Below are 27,575 nucleotides of genomic sequence, written 5' to 3'. Positions count from 1 at the left end.
TCTCCAGAGCAGATGGAAGACTTTGAACTTCTTCACAAGGGAGCTCAACCTCGTTATCTCAAAAAGCAGACTGGAGGCGGACCTAGGGGAGGTACTCCTATCTTGACAGGTCTGACAGGCTCAACGGGGGCAGGACCAGCGGGAACTTTAAACCTTATGGATTCAATATAAAAGGGGCTGTGTTTCGATTGAGGGTCTCTTCGTTCTTGGCTCGACCTCTGCACCCCTGACTTGACCTCTGCAGCCTGTGACCGTAAGTACCCTGCAGCAGCTTGCGAAACTCCCTTGACTTTAATAGTGGTTGAGGCTTTGGGGAAGGGAACTTGTTTTGTGCCTTGTGCTATTGCTAAAAACTGTGTAATCATAAGAATTTTCGTTGTGTCCGTTATATTACTTTTGAATAGACTTAGTTTGTATTAGAGCATAAGATTTTATTGTATTTTCTTCTGTTGATGATTTTGACCTGGGTTTTGCAATAAACCTTGATTTGATGATAATTGGAGTCGTTTAAATTCTTCAATCTTTCACCAGCGATCTCTGACCAAGTCATTGTTAAAATACTCCTCACCTTAATTCCGGGTTCAAGAATCGAGGGTCATCTTGAGCGATTCACTCAGGACAGACTGCTGGTTAGGAAATAAACAGCAGTGTCCTATTCTCTCTCTTGGGAAAGCTACTCTAGTGGAGTAGGAACCGGGTGGGTGTTGCACCACCGGCAAGAGAGAGAATCACCTGGGTATTGGTAGGGGTCTGGAGATCTGTGTGATATAAGTCTCAGGCTGTCGGTTAGGAATAAACGGCAGGCTTGAATCAGTGCTCTCTTCAGTGGAAGTGTCCCAGTGCGACATCCCCTGGCCTCTGAAGTTTCAGTGCCAGCTGGAGAGAGACACACACAGATATTCAAACCCCAGATATCGGCCCAGTAGTGGAGTAGCGGAGATGGCACCCTCTACAATGGCGAGTCAGGCAGGAGCCCGGTGGTTTGGAGTATGTGACTTGGCAGAGGGGGTGAGGGAACGAAGCAAAATGGAGGAGAGAATATCCTCGTATTTGTGGCAAAAGGTCAACCTCACCAAACCTTGGGTCTCAGAATTAATCAATGCGGAGCAACCGGTAATGGCAGCGGCTGCATGGACAGAAAGCAAGGCGCACAAAAGGCACTTGGAGAAGGCAGTTTGGCTGGTTTGCCTGTCCGAGCAGGTAGTCAAGACAGAGGATAGGGTCGAAGAGTTAGAGCAGGAGTTGAGAGAAGTGAGGGCCAGCGCAGGGGACAGCGCTAGCGTAGTGGAACGACTGCGGGAAGAAATGACAGAAATGAAACAGGAAAGCGAGTCTAACCGGTGTGAGAAGGACTATCTCCACTGCCAGATAGTGGAGGGTAAAGAAAAGGAACGGAGGCTCCAGGAACTCTATGCTCGGAGTACAGAGCAGTGTAGGAAGCTGGAGGGGAAGTTCCGGGACATCCAGGCAGCGTACCGAGTGGCTCGCGAGGAAGTAGGGGACTGTGCCCATGGGCCGTGCCAGGCACGAATAACGGAGTTGGAGGAGGCCTTGTCCAAGGTCAGGGGACAGATACACCTGGTAGGTCCAGGGGGGTCCCCAAGGGGCAAGGTGCTCCTCGCAGCGGATGATTCCCCACAGGCCAAGGGGAATAGACCGCCTCCTGAGGCACCGGGATCGTGCCCGGGTCGGCAGGCGGGGAACGGACTGCACGTTCAGGGGCAAGTCCAAGGGGGGTTGGCAGGGTACCCCCAGCTGGAGGCGTGTCCGCCTGGTTTCGTATGTGGGTCCCCATGGGATGGGGACAGACCGCTGCCTGGGATGCCGGTGATGGGGCCGGGTCAGCAGGTAGGGTTTGGACCGCCCGGTCAGGGGCAGGTCCAAGGGGGGTCAGTGGTGTATCCCCAGATAGCGGCGTCTCCTATATGGGTAGCTAGCCCGGGGACAGGGGGGCTACCCAACGGGGCAGGAGAGCTGGACAGTGGGGAGGAGGAGCAGGAACCCCAGGTAGGGCAGATGTGCCCTGTCAGGCAAAGAAGGTATGGTCCCCCAGCGGGGATGGCAAATAGGGGACCGGTTGAGGGCGACATTATCGTTCCTCATGGGGCATCCGCGCTCAGGGGGATGGTGGCCCACGTTTCCAGACTAACTCCAAAAGGGGATCCGTCGCTTCATTTTATGGAGGTGGAACAGGCAGCCAGCATCAATGACTGCGACGAAGGGGAGCAAATAAGGATGCTCCTGATGACCCTAGATGCACAGCTATGCAGGACAGTGACCTCTGGGAATGGGGGAAGACCTGACACATGGGCGGCAGCACAGACTGCTGTTCTGGAGGCGATGGGCTTGAATCTGGGGAGCCCTTTCATGAGGGTGGGGGGAACCAAGCAGCAACCAGGGGAATCTCCCACCATGTTCGCAGACAGACTGTGGACTGTCTATATGGAGGCATGCGGGGTTCCCGCGGATAGACGGAATTTAGATGAGAGAACAGCCCACTGGCTGAAGACCCTCGTAGCTAACTGTCTCCCCCACGTTAGGGCAAAGGCCGAACACTGGTTCGACCCGCAGAGTCCGGACCTTAATGAGGCAGGGGTCCTTAGAAAACTCACCCTTGCATATCGCAACGGGGAGAGGAGAGAGGAAAAGCCCCATAAGGGTCAGGTGCATGGAATCACACCAGCACCCCCTAAGAGCGAGTGGAAGCATGAGGGCTCCCGGACCTCCGACAAGAGACCGGTATGCTACGGGTGTGGAAAGACCGGGCATTTCAAGAGGGAGTGTGAGAACCCTAGCAAGGAGGAGAGGGCTCCCGCAGTAGAGAGTCAGACCCCGGCGGCAGGAGCAGCTGCCCCGGAAACCTTCGAGGTAAAGAAACTTTTAGCCTTTTTGCAGAGCCTAGCAGCTGGGTCGGGACAGGTGGCAATGGCAACGGGCCAGGGCCTGCCCGCACCCACACCACAAGAACCCGTATGACTACCCAGGGAGCAGCCTCAGGAAAAAGGGAGCGCAGGGGTAGTTCTAGCCCCAGACCCTGGTCCGGTCCAGGTGCAGGGTCCCATTCTGGAGGCTGCCTCAGCGGCTATTTGCAGTTTAAATCCCTTAAGGTGGGACCCATGCGAACGCCACATCAGTCAATTTAAATTGTTCCACCCCATAAGGGCAAGAAAGAGCAAGGTGGGGGGAAGACTGGGGGTGGTAGTGGAGAAACCCCCCGTAGAATTAACGACGGTGGGGGAGGTCCCTGACTCCACGATCACACAACCGGTGACAAGGTGCTGTCCCGAAGGGGCAGTCCCAAAGAGACCGACGGTGCTGCAAGCACCCAGCCCAGGGACAGTAACGATTCCCAAGCCCTTACCTGTGGGTCAGGTGGCCTGCCTTAGTTTAGAGGCTAAGGAGGCGGAGGAAGTGGAGGTATCACCTTGGGCGTGGGAACCAGTCAGGGGACGAAGGAGCAATCGGGTCTCCAAGCCCCCGGTAAGATGGTCCCCATCACACCTCCCTGTCACCCGGTCCCGCAGTAAGGGGGCCCGAGTAGAAGGGAGCGATGAGGGATCACCGAACCCTGTTGGGAAAGGAGAGGCAAGGGGCAGCCCGAACCCCCGGGAGGGGACGGTCTGGTCCGAGCCGTTGGACCAAACAGGTGAACTGCCCCAGTTTAGCGGGGCACAGTTTTAATTTGGCCACCCGGAGACGGGTGGCATTGTATATAGCATTCCCCCCCTGTTAGTTCTAATTAGTGTGTAGTTGTGTGTGAAGTATTTAGGATCGTGGAAACACAGAAGCGCCTGGTGCAATGGTAAAATGATGACGCACCAGGCACTAGGACCCTGGTGCAGCCGGGCTGTAAACACAGAATCACAGACAGGCTGCGGCAACTTCAAAGCGGGAGCTGCTGCTGCCGCCGGATAGCGGCAGGCACTAGGACCCTGGGGAGCCGGGCTGTAAACACAGAATCACAGACAGGCTGCCACAACTTCAAAGCGGGAGCTGCTGCTGCCGCTGGATAGAACCCATGCACTTTAAGGTAGGTAGGGCTGTAGAGGCAAGGATGTGTTTTGTCTGTTTTACAGATGGGGCACCCGACGATGTGGAGCTTGCTGATGATCTTGGCGATGGTGGGACCGGGAGAACTCCGCAGAGGCGAGACAGAAGAGTCCTTCGACTGACCGGGTTAGGGTGACTGAGGGCAGGCGGGTGTGTTCAACCTGTGAGGGGGACCTTCCTTTGGGGAGACGGTGGTGGCCCAGGAAGCTGAGGCTGGACATGAGGGATCGGTCCTCGGACTGGGAACGGACTGGACAACACCTACCGGACCATCACGGGGTCACCGGGTAGGATCACCGTTTGCTGGGATAAGTGGTGGGCTTCTGACCAGGGCATTTATTTGTGTTCATGGGGATCTACCAAGGCATGTCCACAAGGGGCATTAATCACTTTTGTAAGGTGGTGGCAGAACCCAGGGAACGGGATGAATTGACCGCACTGGGGAGGGATGTGTAACGCCCAGGGAAGGGATGACTGTAGAAGCTACCGAACTGCTGGTTCAGGTAAAGCGACCCCTGCCCACAGCCCCACCGATCGACCCTCACAACTGTCCGATCACCACCAGGGGGGGGGCCTGAGAATGGTTTAGTGTTTGCCCCCACAAAGAAAATGTTGTACAGGGGGTACATTATGCTGTCGCCTCAGTTGGACTAAACCTCTCAGCTGCAGGTATCGACGATGGAGGAAAAATGAAGAGCCTTCAACGGGAAGAAGCGAAGTGCAGCCAAGAAAGGAGGATCCTTGGTGAAATAAAGAGATGCAATTGTAAATAGTTGTATGGATTCGCGGGTTTCAGTTACTTGATTGTGATATATGTACAGGGACCCTTACGTTTGGGGTTCCGGTGAAATGTGTACTTGATTGTGATATATGTACAGGGACCCTTACGTTTGGGGTTCCGGTGAAATGTGTATATGTTACTGTGTGTTTGAATTAAGTATGGTCTTGTCTTTCCCTTTCATTGAAATCAGGGGTAGCCTAGATTAAGGGAACTGTCTTGGGACTTGTAGTTTCGCATGTTGTTGAGGGGGGGGCCTACGGTCCACACAAAAGGAAATAATTGCCCTTCACCTGTGTCGATACGGTCCAAGCGGGTAGGGACGTATCGAAGGGGCATCTGTAAGGTTTTCGGGCAATTCAGCCCTTTTTGGAACTGCCCAAGAATAAAACTCAGAGACTGTAAACTGACTTTTCAGCCAAGAGAACGTAACCAGTTTTCCCAGCAGGCTTGGTCCGCTGAGCTGAGTAGGGACATAAGTATTTACAAACCCCCCCTAGGAGCTACAAGGAAGAAGGAGCCAGACAACGAGATAAGATCAAAACACAGACAAAGGGGCACGGGAATACACAGGGGGCCTGCCTGCAAGCAGGACAATGGGATGGTCATAGCCCCATGCAAATGTAAATGACTTTGCCTCCACCAGAGCAGTATCCAATCAACACCCCATCAACATAGCAGCGATCTCCAGAGCAGATGGAAGACTTTGAACTTCTTCACAAGGGAGCTCAACCTCGTTATCTCAAAAAGCAGACTGGAGGCGGACCTAGGGGAGGTACTCCTATCTTGACAGGTCTGACAGGCTCAACGGGGGCAGGACCAGCGGGAACTTTAAACCTTATGGATTCAATATAAAAGGGGCTGTGTTTCGATTGAGGGTCTCTTCGTTCTTGGCTCGACCTCTGCACCCCTGACTTGACCTCTGCAGCCTGTGACCGTAAGTACCCTGCAGCAGCTTGCGAAACTCCCTTGACTTTAATAGTGGTTGAGGCTTTGGGGAAGGGAACTTGTTTTGTGCCTTGTGCTATTGCTAAAAACTGTGTAATCATAAGAATTTTCGTTGTGTCCGTTATATTACTTTTGAATAGACTTAGTTTGTATTAGAGCATAAGATTTTATTGTATTTTCTTCTGTTGATGATTTTGACCTGGGTTTTGCAATAAACCTTGATTTGATGATAATTGGAGTCGTTTAAATTCTTCAATCTTTCACCAGCGATCTCTGACCAAGTCATTGTTAAAATACTCCTCACCTTAATTCCGGGTTCAAGAATCGAGGGTCATCTTGAGCGATTCACTCAGGACAGACTGCTGGTTAGGAAATAAACAGCAGTGTCCTATTCTCTCTCTTGGGAAAGCTACTCTAGTGGAGTAGGAACCGGGTGGGTGTTGCACCACCGGCAAGAGAGAGAATCACCTGGGTATTGGTAGGGGTCTGGAGATCTGTGAGATATAAGTCTCAGGCTGTCGGTTAGGAATAAACGGCAGGCTTGAATCAGTGCTCTCTTCAGTGGAAGTGTCCCAGTGCGACATCCCCTGGCCTCTGAAGTTTCAGTGCCAGCTGGAGAGAGACACACACAGATATTCAAACCCCAGATATCGGCCCAGTAGTGGAGTAGCGGAGATGGCACCCTCTACAGTATAGGCACTTGTTTTAGGTAATGTATATTGGACTGTTGGATTGTATCTTTGGAGAGTATTTATTCTTGACCAGGCAGTTGCCATTTAGTTTGGTTCTTGTTTCTGTTCATATATTATTTATTTATTTGTTTAAAACTGGCCACTGTTATTTATATTGCTTTATTGTTGTTTAAAAGAAACACTACGTACTGTTATGTTTGGCCAAAAAATCTTGAAAATATATATATTTTTTTAAAAAGGAATGGTTTCAGATATTTACAAGTCCGGGACTTTCTGAGGAAACAGGTGTTGGCTTTCCCGCTGATGCCACCACGGGATGATACAGGACAGAGTAGTCTCTGGTATCTGGGTGGGGGAGAGGAAGGTGTCGGATTTTTATCAGGAGTTGTTGGAGGCGGAGGAGACTCCGGTGGAGGAACTGAAGGGCAAGTGGGAGGAGGGGCTAGGTGGGGAGTTAGAGGTGGGTCTGTGGGCAGACGCCCTAAGCAGGGTTAATTTCTCCTCAAAAGGAGCTGAAATTCTTTGAGGGAGATATTTTGAAGGATTCTTGGAGATTCAGTGGTCATGGACGTCTGGGTGGGTTGCTGAGAAAGTTCATGGGATCCATCTTGACTGTGTCTGTCATATGTGTGGTTTGTGTTCAACTAGTTAACTATTGTCTGTTAACTATTGTTTACCTCCTGTTAATTCTGGATGTTGGAATACAAGATAGATAGATCTTTGTTCAAAACCATGGAATCTTGTAGCTTTATTCTCTTAGTAAATACTTGGGATTTCAAATTTTGTCTACTTTAGACAAAATGTTAGTGGTCTCGAACCAGATTGTAAGATAATGTATATTTACTCATGGAATATCTGAAACCCTCGGCTGTAGAACCATTTGACAACTCTCTCCACTCTCTTCAGCTATCATGTCCTGTGTTGGTGAGCATGGACTTCCCATGTGTTGGTCGGTTGTGGTTATGCTTGGCAAGGTACCTCAGTGCTTTGCTGTTGCCTTCTGCAGGTTCTGGCTGACCAGGAGATGCTCCCACTCTTACCACCGGTCATAGGCGTATTGGAAGGAATTACAAGTTGATAACTCAACCCATTTGTCTGAATTATAAATTCAATTTCCTTGCCCATCTCGTCCTATCATAGGACTGGAAACCTGGGGCTTCTGGCTCCGAGGCAGGGTCGCTAGCCGCTGCGCCACAAGGCCACCCCTAACTGCCTCTTTCTTTTTCAAAATTCTTCACATTCGTAAAGTGCAACAGGAGCTTCAAATTGGACTAACCTGGGGCACTTTCAAGTGTCCTCTCTGCTTCATTAAGTGTCACGAGCATACCTTCAGTCAGGTCTTGATGTTTCCCAATCACTGCATAGCCATTCCAAATATACATCATTTCCTGAAAATATATTACCTAAATTACATTCCTTTTGCTGTTTTTTTAAATTACGCATGTGCTTTTTATGAAAGATTTTTAGTTACTTAGATTAATTGATAAATAACAGATGTTATTCATGAAGGCCCTTTCTCAACCTTGCCCCTCGTCAGAGTTGTGATGCTCCTCGGGTCAAACCACCACCAGTTAGCTCTCCCCCTCAAAGAGGAAAGCAGTTTGGTCATCGGGGACTATGGCAACTTTACCTTACCTATTTAGATAAATAAAACATTACTGAAAAGCAGGGTTCAAACTTCCAAGAGTGCTGAAACTCTTGAGAAACAAGTGTGTTGAACAGCCAAACCACATGAAAATATATTATTTTTGTGCAGTAGGCACTAACATACAAAAACCTAATTTATAGAAGTCTTTTCTATTTCTTATTTGCATACATTACTACAATTTTAAAAATCCCTTCATTAAAAAACATACTTGGAGTGCTGTTGGCTTCTTGGATTCTCACATTGGACACACTTACAGATACATATAATCAGTTAACTCGGGCGGCGCAGTGGTTAGCATTGTTGCCTCACGGCATCGAGGACCTGGATTCAATCCTGGCCCCAGGGTCACTGTCTATGTGGAGTTTGCACATTCTCCCCGTGCCTGCGTGGGTCTCTCTCACACTCTTTTCTCCCCCCCCCCCCCCCCCCCACACCCAAAGATGTGCAGGGTAGGTGGATTGGCCACACTAAATTGCCCCTTAATTGGAATGTTGTTGTTTTTTTTTAAAAATACCCTGCTCTCCTCCTGCACACACAATCACCTCTCTCTATCTCTTCCTCTCACACACACTCTCACTTGGCCCGTTCGCCCTGCACCCCACCCCTCGCCAAGTTTTTCTCCTTGATACCTTCTCGCTCCCGCTCTCTGATTGCCCGCTCCTAGACTATCACTATCCTGAAACTTGAGTTTTGTGCTGTTTCTAGCTCGTCGATTCAGAGTCTGGATTCTGGATAATCCAGTCTCTAGTTGGACAAACAGTTTGTAACAATCAACCTGGCCTCCAGCGGATTCCCTGGGAGGCTCCCGCAGCACCCAATTTGGAAATTCCTGCTCCACAGCAACTTTTAGAATCCGCCGCAAATAGAAAGAATGTGTACATGCAAAAATTTATCCAATTTGCTTTATTTGGTAGATGCAGAAAATTCTAAATATAAGGAAGGGAGTAGGAAAGAAAGAGACCAATGGACTGCAGCAGTTCAAGAAGGCAGCTTTCCAACACCTTCTCAAGGGCAATTAGGAATGAGCAACAAATGCTAGTGATGCTCACATCCCAGGAAGGAATATAAAAGAGGAGAGAATAAATTACAGTAGGATTTAACCAGTAAAGAAAGCAGTTTTGCTCACAATTTAATGACATGAAAGAAAAGGGTGAAAACAAAAAAAGGCACCGAGAATAGCAACTTTTTCTGATAAAAAGGTATATTGCTATACCCTATACTCACCAGAGCAGGGACTGGGAGTTTTACTGGATTCTGTGAAAGATACCGTCGAGCCTTTCTGATTGCAAATTTTTCCGTTGGCAGAGACTTCCCAGCAATCTTCTGTTTCATATTTGGCACTTTTCTGGTGTCAAAATTGATTAATATTTTCTCAAAAACGATAGTCACACAGCATAATACACCTCTCAAAATCAGAATTCCGACAGCAACAAAACCCATGATACCTCTGTAGTGTTCCATCACTACAGGGTGGCACGGTGGCGCAGTGGTTAGCACTGCTGCCTCACAGCTCCAGCGAACCGGGTTCAATTCCGGCTTCGGGTGACTGGGTGGAGTTTGCATTTTCTCCCCATGTCTGCATGGGTTTCCTCCGGGTTCCTCCCATGGTCCAAAGATGTGCAGGTTCGGTGGATTGGCAATGCTAAATTGCCCCTTAGTGTCAAAAACATTAGATGGGGTTACTGGGATAGGGTCGATGCATGGCCTTAAGTAGGGTGCTCTTTCTAAGGACTGGTGTAGACTTGATGGGCCAAATGGCCCCCTTCTGCGTTGTAAATTCTATGATTCTATCATACCAGTTCAGCAGAAGGATAAGGTGAAGTATTAAATTATCACTCTTAAGTACACCACTAGTATTTCAAAGTAGCATCTCACAAGATCTAGTTTAGGACTCCCGAATGAGAATTCCAACAATTTGCAATATGAGGGAAGACTACTCAACCATAGGAGTGATAACACTGACCAATAAGTATGTTAAAACAAATTTTAATTTAAACAATCAATCACATTAGCAACACAGTCATACCTTTCCAATTAACAATTAAAACGGTTCTTAAATAAAAAGAAAAAAAACTTTAATTCACTATCTACACCTGCCACGGTCTATTCCAATTAAGCAACCCACTACAGTTCAAATACCACAACAATCAAGGCTACTTGCTCAGACCAAAATCCTGTGGTAAATTGCAAACTACAGACAGACCTGGTTCCTCCCATTAATTACATCATCTGTAACCCAAGCATAAGGCATCCTCCAGTCTCCTCCCACTAAGATGTCCCATGACCTTAGCTAGGACTAAACACAATCCCTCATTGTCTACAACCCAGGGATCCTCCAAATCAAGACCATGTTCCATTAGCCACCTCTCTGTAAATAAGTAAATGGTTAAAATCAATGATTACGCCTTTACATCCCTTAATCACAGCTTTAGCAGACATACTGCCTGTATGTATTTGGACCCAGGTTTTGAAATAATATTCAATCATATTGAGTAACTCTGAAAAAAAAATCCTGACCTCACAAAATGACACAAACTCGCAATCATATTGCCAATATATAAAATGTAACAATTTCCTACATTCATCATATTAGAGATGCTCATCAGGCTAAAGTTTCGCGGATTACAGTCTCCTATAAGCAGGCACAATCTCACTATTGCCATGCCTTTTAACTCCTCTGCAATATTTATTCCATTTTCCTTGGAAAAAGTGCAATAGTGTCCCAACTATTCCCTGTGGTAAAGCATTCCATGCTCCAACAGACCTGTGTATAAAGAAATTTCTATAACCCCCCCCCCCGGATTGGGTTTCTTGAACATTTTAAATTGCTGATACCATAATGGTATCTTCCACCTATCAAAAATCTTCATAATTTAGTTACCTCTACTAACTCTCCACTTAGACCTACCTGCTCCTGTGGTAATAATTCACATGCTTTGTCTCCTCATGACCATCATTTCCCATTCCCGATTTGACATTTGGTAAATCTATGCTGATCACCTCTCGGACTTTAATGTCACATATATAATGGGTTACCTGAAATGGAACATGTTGCTATTTGTGGTCTAACCAATATTTTGCACAAATCCATCATTATTTCTTTACTCTTGTAATCTGAGCTCCTATCTTTAAGACACAATTTTTAAATAGTTTTTACCAACTTGCCCCTTTGATTTGAGGGCATTATTTATTTTAACCCCAGGACTCTCCCCTCGACTGACTTTCTCCTCTCTATCCCAAAAGAATTGATACAGCACAGGAGGCCATTCAGCCCATTGTCTGTGCTAACTCTCCAAATTAATAATTCACCTGGTGCAATTTATTCCCCTGCCTTCTCCCCATAACCCTGTAAACATACATGGGGAGAAGATGGGTTGAGGAAGTAGCAGTAGCCACACTGACAAGACAATTGCATTGAAATTTTAAATGGATTAATTTGCTGCCATTCAACGGGTCTCCTTCTGGTGAGACTGCTGGCTGTCTAAATATCGGAACGAGTATACTTCTAGCAGTAAATTGGTGTTTTCTCTTATAATTTTAAATTTGTTATTCCTGTAAACAGGACTTTAACAAAATGAAAAAAAGCCACCGTTTATATCTGTTAACCTAGCCAATCTGCTCCATTTCAAGTGTGCTGCTGAATCCATCGAACTAGCTTCATGAACTGCACTTTTGGCTGAAGATCAGTGGAAAACTAGGAGAAACAGTGTAAAGGGCCGTTCTGTCATTTCTCTAGGCGCTCTGCCGACCTTCCCAAGTCAATTCTAATGTTTTGTGTTTGAATGTCACCATTGGGTAAGTTCCTAATCTCAGATCTTTTGCTTGTCAACTGCTCTCCAATATTCGTCTAATGATACAGACCCAGGAAGCAAACCCAGGCTCAGCATATTACACATCAGATGTGGCAGGCTGGACAATCTGGGTTCAAGTTTATATAAAATGGTTAAACTATTAAAATCAGAATAATTGGCTTCAACATTGAAATTGCGTTAATACATGTAATTTTCCATATAGCTCGTAGCTTCATTTTCTTTTGCCATCATTGTTGTGCAATTGTTACAGTTGCTGCAAAAGCTATGCCTCTTTTACTTTGTTGTCCTGATATTGAAGAGATTAGTTAAGCAAGAATCTCAGCTTGTTTTTCTGGTGTGCTGGTGTAAAGATCCATTAAAATGTTGCCACCAGGGGGTAGCACTGCACTCCAGGACTATTGAAGCAGCCAAAATTGATTATTTAACCCATATAACTGTCGGCTGGGATTTCTCCTATATTAGTATAGTAGAAATCAGAATTTAAGATATAAGACAATAGAACCATACTCCAAGTATAATGTTCAAGGATTTATTTGAAAGTACCTGAATTTTGCTTTGATCAACAGCATTTAAAACTCAAAAGAATCTTTTAAAATAAAGCACACCTGCTTCAATTTTTCAAATACTCCATAAGTATTGTTTCAACACAGTGGATCGCTACCTGGCCTAGTGGTTAAATGTGGTCAATTGTGGCATATTGACCGAGACGTTCTGCAAACATTTTCTGACAACTCCCCAAAGATTTAGAGGGTTTACACAAAACGGCTTCAAGTTTGATTCCCAAACTGAACCAAGTCACCTGAACTCAGGCAGATCAGTACCAACTTGTATCAGTTGATGACAAATGAAGGGATAAATCAGCTAAAGTCACTATTTCTCATCACCTTGCATTCCCTATTGGCAATATGATTTGTGAGGTCAGGATTTTTTTCAGAGTTACTCAATATGATTGAATTTTCTGCTTACTCAGGAAGAATGCTACCTGGGTGGGGTATCAGCAAGCAGTTGCTACCCCTAATCCATATCCCAGAAGAGGTGTTAACCATGCTCAGCAGAGTTGGGACTGGGCAAAACAGACTTCACTCAAGCTAATACTTTCCTATAAATATTAAGAGATTTCCATTACCACCACAGAGACATTGGTGCAATCTGTTTCTAACAACACTTCAGGTTTGTATGTTAATTGGGAATACTGTGTAACAATTTAGAAATGTCCTAAAAGTATAGTTGTGTATAAAATGTAATTACCTAGAATTATTTCTAGAAATCTTTTGAGTCAATAATAATCAATTTGTAGAAAGATTATTCAATCAGTTAGTAGTTGGAACAGATCCTTGTAGCATGCAAAACTGCAATACAGACTGCATATAAATCGGACAAATCAAATTTGTCACAATACCGTAGGAATTCTTGGGAGTGTATACAGGATGGTTTTCTGGATCAATATGTTGAGGGAACCAACTAGAGAAAAGGCCATTTGGACTGAGTTTATGTGTACTGAAAAATGAATCATTAGCAATCTAGTTGGGGATGAGCGACCATAATATAATAGAAGTTTTCATCAAGATGGAGAGTAACTTAGTTGATTCTGAGACTAGGATCCTGAATATAAATAAAGGAAACTACAATGATATGAGGCACGGGTTGGCTATGATGGATTGGGAAACCTTACTGAAAGAGATGATGGTGGATAAGCAATGGCAAACATTCAAGAAGTGTATGGGTGAACTGCAACAATTGTTTATTCCGGTCTGGCTCAAAAGTAAAACGGGAAAGATGGCCAAACCGTTGCTTACAAGGGAAATTAGGGAAGAGGCATACAATTGGCCGAGAAAACAACAGACCGAGGATTGGGAGCAGTTTAGAATTCAACAAAGGAGGACCAAGGGATTGATTAAGAAGGGGAATATATCAAACTTTTGCAATTACTACTGGGCGGCTAATATAGCCATGATTAGGAAGTGGGTAGTGGGGGAGGGGTTGGTGTGGGAGCGGATGGAGGCAGCGTCATGTAAGACACAAGTGTGGGAGCACTCATCACGGCACCTCTCTCGTTCTCACCGGCCCGATACTCCACACATCTGGTGGTGGTGGTGGCGGCTCTGAGAATCTGGGGGCAGTGGAGGAGATATGAGAGAGTGGAGGGAACATCGGTTTGGACCCCGATTTGTAATAACCATCGGTTTGTACCGGGTAGGCTGGATGGTGGGTTCTGGAGATGGCAAAGGGCAGGAATTAGAAGGATGGGGGATCTATTTATAGACGGGAGCTTCCCCAGCTTGAAAGTCTTGGAGGATAAATTTGAATTGGCAGTCGGGAATGGGTTTAGGTATCTGCAGATGCGAGACTTCTTGAGAAGACAGGTTCCGGCCTTCCCGCTGCTGCCGCCATGGGGGATACAGGACAGAGTAGTCTCCAGTACCTGTGTGGGAGAGGGGAAGGTATCAGACATTTACCAGGAACTTTTGGAATCCGAGGAAACTCCAGTGGAGGAGCTTAAGGGCAAGTGGGAAGACGAGCTAGGAGGAGAGATGGAGGAGGACCTCTGGGCAGATGCCCAAAGCAGGATTAACACATCCTCATCATGTGCCAGGCTTAGCCTGATACAGTTCAAGGTAGTCCACCAGGCACACATGACGGTTGCCTGGATGAGTACGTTTTTTGGGGTAGAGGACAGGTGTGTGAGGTGCGCAGGAAGCCCAGCAAATCTTGTCCACATGTTTTGGGCATGCCCGAAGCTTAGAGGGTTTTGGCAGGGTTTCGCTAAGGCAATGTCCACGGTTCTCAAAACACGGGTGATGCAGAGTCTGGAGGTGGCGATCTTTGGAGTGTCGGAAGAGCCGGGGTTTCAGGGGGCGAAAGAGGCCGACGTCTTGGTCTTTGCCTCCCTGGTAGCCGGAGACGGATCTTATTAATGTGGAGGGACTCGAAGCCCCCCTGAGTGCAGGGACCTGAGTTAGTGACATGGCTGGGTTTCTCAGTCTCGAGAAAATAAAGTTTGCCTTAGAGAGGGTCAATGGTGGGGTTCACCCGGAGGTGGCAGCCGTTCGGCGACGTTCTCGGGGAAAATTAAAATGTCAGCAGAAGCAGAATTCAAAAAGTTGGTGGGGGGGGGGGGGGGCAGACTGCTGTTTTATTGTTGCGGGGGGGGGGGGGGGGGGGGAGGAAAGATTGGGATGGGGATGGAAAATGCTCATTGTACCATGCTTATGTCGCTGTTATTATTATAGAAACTTGCAAATACCCTAACAATTTTTTTTTTTGAATGAAGGGGAAAATAGAGTATAAGTGTAATCTTGCAGGGAACATAAAAACTGACTGTAAAGGTTATATAGGTACATGAGGAGAAAAAGATTGAAGATGACAAATATAGGTCTCTTACAGTCAGAATTAATAATGGGGTACAAATAAATGGCTGACCACCTAAATACATTGGTTGTATTTTCACAAAGGAGGACACAAATAACATACCAAAAATGTTGGGAACACAGGTTTGGTGAGATTGAGGAACGGAAGGAGATCAGTATAAGTAGAGAAATGGTATTGGTGTAATTGATGGGATTGAAGGCTGAGAAATCCCCAGGGCCTGATAATCTACATCCCAGAGTACTTAAGGCAGTGGCTCTAGAAATCGTGGATGCATTGGTGGTCATCCTCCAAGATTCTACAGACACCGGACCAATTCCTACAGATTGGAGGGTAGCTAATGTAACCCCACTATTTAAAAAGGGAGGTAGAGAGAAAACAGTCAATTATAGACCAGTAAGCCTGACATCGGTAGTGGGGAAAATTCTAGAATCCATTATCAAAAATTTTATAGAAGAGCACTTGGAAAACAGTGTCAGGATAGGACAGAATCAGCATGGATTTTGATGTGCCATCAATTAACACAAGACGAGTAGTGAACAAAACTGTGGCTTTAATAAGCTAAACAGAAAGCCTCCTGACCCCTGATCCCGAACTGGGGCAGGGCCGGAGATCAGCCACCTTTATACCGACCCCGAGGGTAGGCGGAGCCATCAGGCAGTGGTTTATCACAGTACATGTAGTACAGTAACAGTTTACCACAATATATATAATACACCAACCATCGTTTACCACATTTTTTAAAAAAGAGTGCAGCGGGGGTGAAGTGGACTTAAAGGTCGAGTCTGTCGGGGGCTTTGACCTTCCGCCATGCTCGCCTCAGTCCCGGCTGTGGTGTGTGCACTGGTGTAGAGACCTTCGCTTCCGGGAGCGTGTTGTCTTCTTCTTCACCCAGTAGTTGAGTCGGTGGAGGGGGGGGGGGGGGGGGGGGGGGCGGCGGTGTAGGTGGTGATGGTCACCGGTGGGTCTGCGGGTGCCAAATCTCAAAGTAGCTGGGTAGTGGTGGAGGGAGACGGTGTAGGGTCGGGTGTGGTGGTGATGTCGCTGGGGAACCTGCAGATGCCAAATCCCGGAGGGAGACTGTGTCCTGCCACCCGTCATGATGTGCCACGTAGGCATATTGTGGGTTGGCATGGAGGAGCAGGACCTTCTAGACGAGGGGATCCGATTTATGACTCCTCACATGCTTCTGGAGGAGGACGGGCCCTGGGACTGTCAGCCAGGACAGGGAGCGAGACCCCTGAGGTGGACTTCCTAGGGAAGGCAAACATACGTTTGTGAGGGGTCTCATTGGTGGCAGAGCACAGGAGCGACCAGATGGAGTGGAGCGCATCGGGAAGGACCTCCTGCCAGCAGGAGACTGGGAGACTTCTAGACCATAGGGCCAGAAGGACGGTCTTCCAGACCGTCGCGTTCTCCCTCTCCACCTGTCTGTTTCCCAGGGGTTGTAGCTGCTCTTCCTGCTGGAGGCGATGCCCTTGCTAAGCAGGAACTGATGCAACTCGTCGCTCATGAAGGAGGAACCCGATCGCTATGGATGTAGGTGGGGAACCGAACAAGGTGAAGAGACTGTGCAGGGCCTTGATGACGGTGGCAGAGGTCATGTCACGGCATGGGATGGCAAAGGGGAATCGTGAGTACTCGTCAACAACGTTGAGGAAGTACACGTTACGGTCAGTGGAGGGGAGGGACCCTTTGAAGTCGATGCTGAGGCGCTCAAAGGGGCGGGAGGCCTTTACCAGGTGCATTCTGTCTGGCCGATAGAAGTGCGGTTTGCAGGCCTGGCAGACCCTGGTCCTGACCTCCTCGATGGAGTAAGGCAGGTTGCGAGCCTTGATAAAATGGAAAAAACGGATGAACCCCCAGGGTGACAGAGGTCATTGTGGAGTGTCCGAAGTCGGTCTACTTGTGCGCTGGCACATGTTCCGCGGGAGAGGGCATCTGGGAGCTCATTGAGATTCCCAGGTGGGTACAAGATATTTTAGTTGTAAGTAGAGAGTTCGATCCTCCACCTCAGAATCTTGACGTTCTTCATTTTGCCCCGCTGTGTATTATAAAACATGAAGGCAACTGATCGTTGGTCAATGAGGAGAGTGAATCGCCTGACGGCCAGGTAATGCCTCCAATGTCGCACAGCTTCTACAATGGCTTGGGCTTCCTTTTCGACGGAGGAGTGTCGAATTTCAGAGGCATGGAGGGTACGGGAGACGAAAGCCACGGGCCTGCCCGCTTGGTTGAGGGTAGCGGCCAGGGCAAGGTCCGACGCATCGCTCCCCACCTGGAATGGAATGGACTCGTCCACAGCGTGCATCACGGCTTTGGCAATATATGTCTTGATGTGGTTGAAGGCCAGGCGGGCTTCAGCCATCAGGGAAAAATGGTGGATTTAATGAGTGGACGGGCCTTGTCCGCATAATTGGGGACCCACTGGACATAATAAGAGAAGAACCCCAGGCATCTCTTCAGGGCCTTGGGGCAGTGGGGGAGGGGAAGTTCCAGGAGGGGGCGCATGCGGTCGGGGTCGGGCCCTAGGACTCCGTTTTCCACAACGCAGCCAAGGATGGCTAGGCGGGTTGTGCGGAAAACGCATTTCTCCTTATTGTATGTGAGGTTAAGGAGCTTAGCAGTGTGGAGGAAATGCCGGAGGTTTGCGTCATGGTCCTGCTGGTCATGGCCGCAGATGGTGACATTATCTAGGTATGGGAACGGGGCTCGCAGCCCGTACTAGTCAACCATTCGGTCCATTTCCCGCTTGGAGACCGAGACCCCATTGGTGACGCCAAAGGGAACCCTGAGGAAGTGGTAGAGGCGGCCATCTGCCTCGAAGGCAGTGTATTGGCGGTCCTCCAGGCGGATAGGGAGCATGGTGGTACACTGACTTCAAGTCAACTGTGGAGAAGACTCGATACTGCGCAATCTGATTGACCATGTCAGATATGCGGGGGAGGGGGTATGCATCGAGCTGCGTGTACCGGTTGATCATCTGACTGTAGTCGATGACCATCCGGTGCTTCTCCCCAGTCTTGATGACTACCACTTGGGCTCTCCAGTGGCTGGTACTAGCCTCGATGATCCCCTCTCGTAGGAGTCGCTGGACCTCCGACCTGATAAAGGCCCTGTCCCGGGCACTGTATCGTCTGCTCCTAGTGGCGACGGGGTGAGGTTAGCGAAAAGCCAGGGTGGGGCTACCTTAAGGGTCACGAGGCTACAGACGGTGAGGATGGGGCAGGAGTCCACCGAACTTTAAGGTAAGGCTTTGGAGGTGGCATTGAAAGTCGAGCCCCAGTAATAGGGCAGCGCAGAGATGGGGGAGGACATAGAGCTTAAAGTTAGTGTATTCTACGCCTTGTACCGAAAGGGTCGCGTCACAGACCCTCCGGATTTCTACGGAATGTGATCCAGAAGTCAGGGAGATTTTCTGGGTCGCGGGTAAAATTGGGAGGGAGCAGCGCCTTACCGTATCTGGGTGGATAAAGCCGTCTGTGCTCCCGGAGTCGAAGAGGCAGGCTGTCTCGTGCCCATTGATCCGGACGGTCATCGTGGATTTTGTGAGATGATGAGGTCGAGACTGGTCGAGTGTGATGGAGGAGAGCTTCGGAAGGTGGTGGGTGGGCCGGTCGGAGGTAATGGTGGCCAGCGTACGACGGGGTCCCGGGAGGCGGCAGAGTGGTTCCAAAATGGCGGCCCCGAAGGTGGCATCAAAGATGGCGGCCTCCATGGGTCACGCGTGGCGGGTGGAACCAAAGATGGCAACGAAGAGGGCGGCCCCCACGGGTCGCACATGGCAGGTGGCAGCAAAGATGGCAGCGCCCACGGGTCGCACATGGCAGGTGGCGCAGCAGATGGGGGTGGTCCCGACAGACAACAGGCAGCGCTGCTGGGGCTAGGAACTTTAGGGACAGGTCGGGCCTGGCAGACTTTGGCGAAGTGGCCCTTCCTCCCACACCCGTTGCAAATCGCGTTCCGTGCATGGCAGCGTTGTCTGCGGTGCTTGCCCTGGCTACAAAAGTAGCATTTCGGGGTTCCGGCATTGACAGGCTGCTGCTCGGCACAGGCTTGCGCCGCACTCTGGTCGGGTGATGGCGGCGCCCACAAGTGTGCCGCGTGGTCGGAGGTGTAGCCCTCCATGTTCTGTAAAGCCACTTCTAGCGGGTTTGAGAGCTGCACTGTCTCTGGGAGGCCGAGTTTACCCCCTTCTAGCAAGCGCTGGCGGATGTAATTGGATTTAATGCCTGTGACATAGGTGTCCCTGATCAGCAGCTCCGTGTGTTGGACAGCCGATACCGCCTGGCAAGCACCGTTCTGGCCGAGTACCCGCAAGACACGCAGGAATTCGGCATGTGATTCTCCGGGGTGTTGTTGCCTCGTGGCAAGGAGGTGCCTGGCGTACACCTCATTTACTGCCTTTACGTACTGTCCCTTCAGCGACATTATCGCCTCCGTATACGAGGGGGCATCTCTGATAAGAAGGAAAACTTGTGGGCTCACTCGTGCGTTGAGTATTTGAAGCTTTTGGAGGTCGGTGACGTCGTCGGTGGAGGATCCGAGGTAAGCTTCGAAGCAGCTTAGGCACTGCTCGAATGTCACAGTGGCGTCGGCTGCTTGTGGGTCCAGCTCCAGTCGATCAGGCTTGAGTGATGAATTCATCTTAAAAGTTTAGCTTATTAAATTGATGTGCCATCAATTAACACAAGACGAGTAGTGAACGAAACTGTGGCTTTAATAAGCTAAACCGAAAGCCTCCTGGCCACTGATCCTGAACTTGGGGCAGGGCCAGAGGTCAGCCACCTTTATACTGAGCCCGAGGGAAGGTGGTGCCATCAGGCAGTGGTTTACCACAATACATATAATACACTAACAGTGGTTTACCACAGATTTATGAAAGAAAAATCATGCTTGACAAATCTACTGGAATTCTTTGAGGATGGAACTAGTAGAGTTTATGCAGGGGAGCCATTGGATGTGGTTTATTTGGGGCTTTCGACAACGTTCCACATAAGAGATTAGCATGTAAAATTAAAGAACATGGGATTAGGGGTAGTGAATTGAGATGGATAGAATATCTGGTTGGCAGACGGGAAACAAAGAGTAGGAGTAAACTGGTCTTTTTCCAAATGACAGGCAGTGGTAACAAAAACAAGAAAGCAGATTATCTGAATGGCCATAAATAAGGAAAGGGGAATATGCAACAAGACCTGGGTGTTTTCATACACCAGTCGCTGAAGTTAAGCATGCAGGTGCAATAGGCGGTAAAGAGCAAATGGTATGATAGAACATTGGACAGGAAGAGGCTATTCAGCTCCTCGAGCCGGTCCCACCTTCATAGTAAGAGGATTCAAGTACAGGAGCAGGGATGTCTTGCTGCAATTATACAGGTCTTGGTGAGGCCACACCTGGAATATTGTATGCAGTTTTGGTCTCCTAGTCTGAGGGAAGGATGTCCTTCCGATAGAGGGAGTGCAGAGAAGGTTTACCAGACTGATTCCTGGGATGGCAGAACTGACGTGTGACGTATCAGCTAGGATTGAACTCGCTCGAGTTCAGAAGGTTGAGGGGATCTCACAGAAACCTATAAAGGATTAGACAGGATTGATGCAAGAAAAGAAGAATGTTCCTGATGGTGAGGGTGTCCAGAACCAGGGGTCACAGTCACAGGATACAGGTAGACCATTTAGGACTGAGATGAGGAAGAATTTCTTCTCTCGGTGATCGGCCTGTGGAATTCACTACTACTGAAAGCAGTTGAGGTTAAACGCTGTATGTTTTCAAGGAGCAGTTAGATATCACACTTGGGGCAAAGGGGTCCAAAGGCTTGCGGGTGGGAGGGGGGGGGGGGGGGGGGGTGCAGGCGGGACCAGGCTGTTGAGTTCGATGATCGGTCATGATCATAATGAATGGTGAAGCAGGCTTGAAGGGCTGAATGGCCTCCTGCTTATGCTTCTGTTACTTTTCAAAATGATTATTTGATAAAAGAAGGAAGTATATGTACTAAAATATGAAGCTTAAACCACAAATTTGATTTGTCTGAGCCTGAATGTTCCAAACCTTGATAATACAGATGAGGAAGTTAAAAGCACACAATGTCACAAACTTTTATATTGTTCAAGAATGAAAATGTTGTTCAACTACAAATGAAGACAAGCATATTAATTAATTAAATAACTGACCTGAATAGCTCAATTTCATCATCCCCAAAAGGTTTGTAGTCTTCATCTTCAAGCATGCCAAGATAGGCTGCTTTCATGTACATGTATGTTGACTGTTAAAGGGACAGGAAAGGATTAGGGCAACAGTCAAACCCAGCCATTTTAGATTTCCTTCATTTGTTTCAATCTTTTCTAAATCTTTTTCCTTATAGTGATCTTTTTTACATTATAGATACTACATAAATTATTTATTTCCAGTAATAGGAACAACCAACCTGATCTTTCTCACTTGCAATCAAAGATTATAAACAAATACCCAATTTATAACACTAATAATACCAGTGGAAATTGGATTCCATGTCATTTTTGCAATATCAATGTTTTCCAATCAAAGTGGGGAGAATTTCATCCCACCTGTCCGACTTACATTTGAACCTAGCTCTAGGAGTCAAACACATTTTTCACTGTAATCTTGCCATGTCTCAGGCATCATTAAATGTCAAATGAGGTCTCACAGACTGAATTGCTGTTACAACTGCAACTCTTGAATTTAAACACTGTCAGGGGTTCGTTTTTGATAGATTCTGTATTTACCATGCTGGTACTTGGGAAGCAACATTTTTATCATGCGTTTCAAAGAATATTAAGGAACCCTGTTTTTAGTTCATTTTAAATGGTGAAAGCAGCTTAATTGAACACACTTCTTCCCTGTCCTAATGCAGCCTTATTGAAGAGGTTTCTTGCTTGTTGGGAGTGATGTTAATCTCGAGTGCCACAAGACATATTCACTTTTCTAGGGAGCAGGTTACCCCAGCATGCATGAAGAAACCATTTTACTGACTAAGACTGTTGTACTGTATTCAGCAATGTTTTAAAACCCAGTAGCAGATCATTTTTCCAGTCTGTGTCCAGTGCAAACACGATAGAGTGAAGTGGTCTTGGAAAAATGTTGTGAAACCCAACTCCAAATCATCATTTATCTTTCCTTCAATCTTGAACTTTTCAGAAATGTCATTCACTACAATTAGGTACATTAGCAATAAATATATATTCATGAAACACATCAAAAAACATCCACATAATGATCAATATGGAGTATAGTAAACATTCCTGCGAGTGTTAATAAGAGTTCTTAAAAAATAAGTAGATGCACAATGTGATTTTCAGCCAGTTTCATGGAGCTGGTGTTAAATAGCGAAGGCACCTGGTTAACAACTTCTTTACCGCATCCCTCTTCCTATTTTGCATCAGGAAATAACAAATTGGAAAAGCTAAAATGATGAAAGCTCAATTCAATGAAGAATATAAAATGTGCTCAATATAAACCTCAGAAAACTTTGCTGGAGGAAGACAGCTTTGGTCTTAGCTGGAACTCAACTAGCTTTGTTTTAAATTTCCAATAGATATTGTTGCTGCCTAATATTTGCATTACTCACTATACTTGGGTCTTTAGCTTTTGTTATCATAGTACATGTGGAATTATATAGAGCCATTATTCAAAATGCATTGCTACAAACAAGAACCTCTTTATCCCATTATTAAACATGCCTATAATTATCAGAATTATATCAAATTCACACAATGTTAGTAATCTTGTCTGAAAAAGTCTCTCCATATTTTGCCCCATGAGTTCGGAAAGTATCCGAGAACTACATTAACAAGGGGAGTAGAGTCAACCCCGGTATCTATAGACCAGTGAGTGAGCTTTACTTCTGTTGTGGGCAAAATCTTGGAAAGGTTTATAAGAGATAGGATTTATAATCATCTGGAAAGGAATAATTTGATTAGGGATAGTCAACATGGTTTTGTGAAGGGTAGGTCGTGCCTCACAAACCTTAGTGAGTTCTTTGAGAAGGTGACCAAACAGGTGGATGAGGGTAAAGCAGTTGATGTGGTGTATATGGATTTCAGTAAAGCGTTTGATAAGGTTCCCCACGGTAGGCTATTCCAGAAAATACGGAGGCATGGGATTCAGGGTGATTTAGCAGTTTGGATCAGAAATTGGCTAGCTGTAAGAAGACAGAGGGTGGTGCTTGATGGGAAATGTTCAGCCTGGAGTTCCACAAGGATCTGTTTTGGGGCCTCGGATCTATTTTGGGGCCACTGCTGTTTGTCATTTTTATAAATGACCTGGAGGAGGGCGTAGAAGGATGGGTGAGTAAATTTGCAGATGACACTAAAGTCGGTGGAGTTGTGGACAGTGCGGAAGGATGTTGCAGGTTACAGAGGGACATTGATAAGCTGCAGAGCTGGGCTGAGAGGTGGCAAATGGAGTTTAATGCAGAAAAGTGTGAGGGGATTCATTTTGGAGGGAGTAACAGGAATAGACTACTGGGCTAATGGCAAGATTCTTGGCAGTGTGGATGATCAGAGAGATTTCAGTGTCCATGTACATAGATCCCTGAAAGTTGCCACCCAGGTTGATAGGGTTGTTAAGAAGGCATACGGTGTGTTAGCTCTTATTGGTAGAGGGATTGAGTTTCGGAGCCATGAGGTCATGTTGCAGCTGTACAAAACTCTGGTGCGGCCGCATTTGGAATATTGCGTGCAGTTCTGGTCGCCGCATTATAGGAAGGATGTGGAAGCATTGGAAAGGGTGCAGAGGAGATTTACCAGGATGTTGCTTGGTATGGAGGGAAGATCTTATGAGGAAAGGCTGTTTTCGTTAGAGAGAAGAAGGTTATGAGGTGACTTAATTGAGGCATACAAGATGATCCGAGGATTAGATAGGGTAGACAGTGAGAGCCTTTTTCCTCGGATGGTGATGGCTAGCACAAGGGGACATAGCTTTAAATTCAGGGGAGATAGATATAGGATAAGAGGTAGGTTCTTTACTCAGAAGTAAGGGTGTGGAATGCCCTGCCTGCAACAGTAGTGGACTCGCCAACATAAAGGGCATTTAAATGGTCATTGGTAAACATATGGATGATAATGGAATAGTGTAGATGGGCTTTAGATTGGTTTCACAGGTCGGCGCAACATCGAGGGCCGAAGGGTCTGTACTGCGCTGTAATGTTCTATGTTTTATGAAGGATTGTCGTCGTATTTCTCGAGCATCACACTCCAACTGCATTACAATTCATTCTATACTATATTAAAGTAACCACTCCAGCATTACTATGCCAGATTTGAACATTTTTCATGAGCTCCAGGACATTAGGAATGTCACTGGCCTACTGATTAAATCAGTGGATCACACTGCAAATGTGATTCCTACAACAATTACAGAGTACATTATTCAAAGGTTCCAATATGTAATACACCGTTTACCTGGATAATGCTTAAAAAAGGGGTTTTCATTCTTGAGCAATTAAAGTAGTCCGTGAATCTTTACTTTACTTGCGTGAACAATGTTTTGAATGCAAATCTCAGGCAACACACTACTGTGCTGCATATATCGAAAAGCAAGACCCAGCATCCAGGAGTGGAGGGAGATCTGGGGAGCAGCTGGATGAGGAGGGGAAAGTATCTGTCTTTCTCAGACCAATGTCACATACAGAGTTACCCTCACCTTGGACCACGCATTTTCTTTACACAATAGATCCGCATAGAAATATGCCATTTTCCACTGACGTTTGAAAGTAAAGCACCACATTAGCTCCCAGTAGCACATATGATGAAATTGCTTCCAGTGTTGCTGGGCCTCACAGCACTCCTCAAAACGTAGAATAGCCTAGAGCATTTTTGAACAAAAAAGTATAAATAAATAAATCAAACTGAAGATAAACTTGAATTTGAGGCAAACTAGAAAATCCGATGTTCTGCATTCTATCTCACATTAAAATACTTTTTTCCCCCTCAAAATGTGTAGCTGTGGTTATGGTTTTCAGATGACGGACAGAAGAACTCCCATGTCCTGAAATAATATTTTCTGCTACATTAAAGACAAGATGAGGCAAAACATCCCCAACTATAAGGGCCAATTTATCATGACCGTAGAGCTCACATTCAAATAAATATGCTATATAAAGTAAAACCGATGCTGTGTTGTGTCATTGTTGCTCCACTGGGGAGGGAAAGAGACAGGATGATAGTGTATCCAATTAAAAATGCCACAGTTACACTTCTGGTATTGTTAACAGAACACTAATGGACATGGCTGCAAAACAAAACTTTACTGCAGCTTGTATAATACATTTCTACAAATTAGTCAAATCAAGATAGTTGCAACAAGACTGCATTGTTAAGACCATTAGTAACTCTATTTAACAACTAGCTGCGATTTCTATATTCACATGACAGAAATTGCTAGTTATGCTCTTTTAGAATGATTAAGGATAAAATCTGCTAATTGTGTCAATGGAAATGAGACGGGTTCTATAACTCGTGGGCAAAACTGTTGTGCCAGATTACTCCCATGTTGTCAAAATGAGATTTTGTCCCAGCTGTTTACTTACTGCATCGATATTTCCTCTGATTTCTTCAATTCTTCCTGCAAAAAATAGGAAGATGGCACCCTGTAGGAACACAGAGAATTTCAAATTAAAATCCATGTGTTATCATTTATTAGCAATGTTTAAAATAAAATATTTATAAATCTCCCATAAAGTACCTTTGGATACCGTTGAAGAAATGGTAGTAGGAGGTGCTCTGCATCATCAACATCCCCTTCGCCTGTCCCTGTTGAGAATTGCAAATTCAATCCAAGTCAGAATCTTGAAATGAAATGAAATGAAAATTGCTTATCGTCACAAGTAGGCTTCAAATGAAGTTACTGTGAAAAGCCCCTAGTCGCCACATTCCGGCGCCTGTTCGGGGAGGCTGTTACGGGAATTGAACCGTGCTGCTGGCCTGCCTTGGTCTGCTTTCAAAGCCAGTGATTTAGCCCTGTGCTAAACAGCTGTTACACAAGTTATAACGTTGACAACATTTGTTAAAATCGCACCATTTCATCAGGGCTAAAAAAATATGACATGGTAATAGGTAATTTGTTTTTTTTCCCATTCATAACACCTCCCACACTCTCCTGCCCTCCACCCACCATCCTTTAATTTTCGTTTTAACGGTCAAGGGTAACTGTAGAGGTCTAACAACCAAAATCAAAAATGTAACATAATTCTTTCTCGGAAGATATTATATGTAAAGAAAGCTTAAATAGGTCCTGTACCTTGCTAATTAATGTCTTATAAAACAACAGAAATTCTGTATTCACTCCAATAAGAACAAAAAAACACCTTGGCCGCAAAATGCACTTCCATCGGCCTCTGGAGCCAGCGCTATTAAGTGGGAGAATCTGAAAATAGTAAGTCAGTTGACTGCCAGGGCACAAGCAAGGATGTGCCGAAAGCATAGTGGGCTGATGGTGATGTCAACCAGTCCTTCTGGCTGATTTGATGCATGTTCCGCCAATTTGGACCACGCTGGTCCAGTTAACACAGTTTCCTATTTGCTCCCAGCCATTCAATTTTCAGAGTCTGAATGTGTTAGAATCCCTACAGTGCAGCAGGAGGCCATTTGGCCCACTGAGTCTGCTCCGACCCTTAAAAAGAGCCCCCTCCACATGTCCACTCACCCATCCTTCCAGTCCTATCCCCTAACCCCATAACTCAACCTACACATCCCTGGATACTAAGGAGCAATTTAGCATAGCCAATCCACCTAACCCATGCATTTTTGGACTATGGGAGGAAACCGGAACACCAAGAGGAAACCCACGCAGACACAGGGAGAATGTCCAAACTCCACACAGACAGTGACCCAAGGCAGGAATTGAACCCGGGTCCCTGGCGCTGTGAGGCAGCTGTAACTTTTGAGTTACTCTTCTTCATACAAAGTTTATCGAAATACTGTGGTGCATTCTTAAAAGAGCTTTGATAACTCTGGATTTTGAAATCGGTGTTGCTACAGCCCGATAGGGAATTCAGGGGAGTTGTCTGCCCTGTCAACAGAGAGCCTGCCAGAGTTCTGGGATCCCTCTGGGGTTGCAGCACAACAGAGATGCAAAGGATCGGCTGCAGAAAGGGCAAGCTATCGGCAGAGAAAGAAAAGAGAGTGGCTCTCAACTCAAGGCCATAACGACCAAGGGTATTCAGGGAGCACTCTTCCCATCTCCCCCTCAGCCAGGAGTATGTGTGAGGTGCCCACAATTTACCAAGGAGAAGGTTACTAAACTGTATCACTTTCTTCAACAGGACC

The 27,575-nt window shown here is 46.6% G+C and overlaps 1 protein-coding gene across 1 annotated transcript in view; it reads right to left on the bottom strand.

Moving 5' to 3' along the window:
* The window catches only part of ttc39a (tetratricopeptide repeat domain 39A), a 176,484-nt gene that overhangs the window by 35,403 nt on the left and 113,506 nt on the right, over positions 1-27,575 (bottom strand). Inside the window, exons 10-15 of the mRNA XM_072510906.1 lie at positions 25,993-26,060; positions 25,838-25,897; positions 24,952-25,113; positions 21,462-21,553; positions 9,341-9,461; positions 7,745-7,856 (exon numbers count right to left, since the gene is read on the bottom strand). Of these exons, the coding sequence (XP_072367007.1) occupies positions 7,745-7,856; positions 9,341-9,461; positions 21,462-21,553; positions 24,952-25,113; positions 25,838-25,897; positions 25,993-26,060 (615 nt within the window). The remainder of the gene's footprint in view (positions 1-7,744; positions 7,857-9,340; positions 9,462-21,461; positions 21,554-24,951; positions 25,114-25,837; positions 25,898-25,992; positions 26,061-27,575) is intronic.

The sequence above is a fragment of the Scyliorhinus torazame genome, chromosome 7 (assembly GCF_047496885.1).
Source record: "Scyliorhinus torazame isolate Kashiwa2021f chromosome 7, sScyTor2.1, whole genome shotgun sequence".
NCBI lineage: Eukaryota > Metazoa > Chordata > Chondrichthyes > Carcharhiniformes > Scyliorhinidae > Scyliorhinus > Scyliorhinus torazame.
Note: the sequence above shows the minus strand (reverse complement) of the source record. Positions and strands in the feature narration are given on the sequence as shown.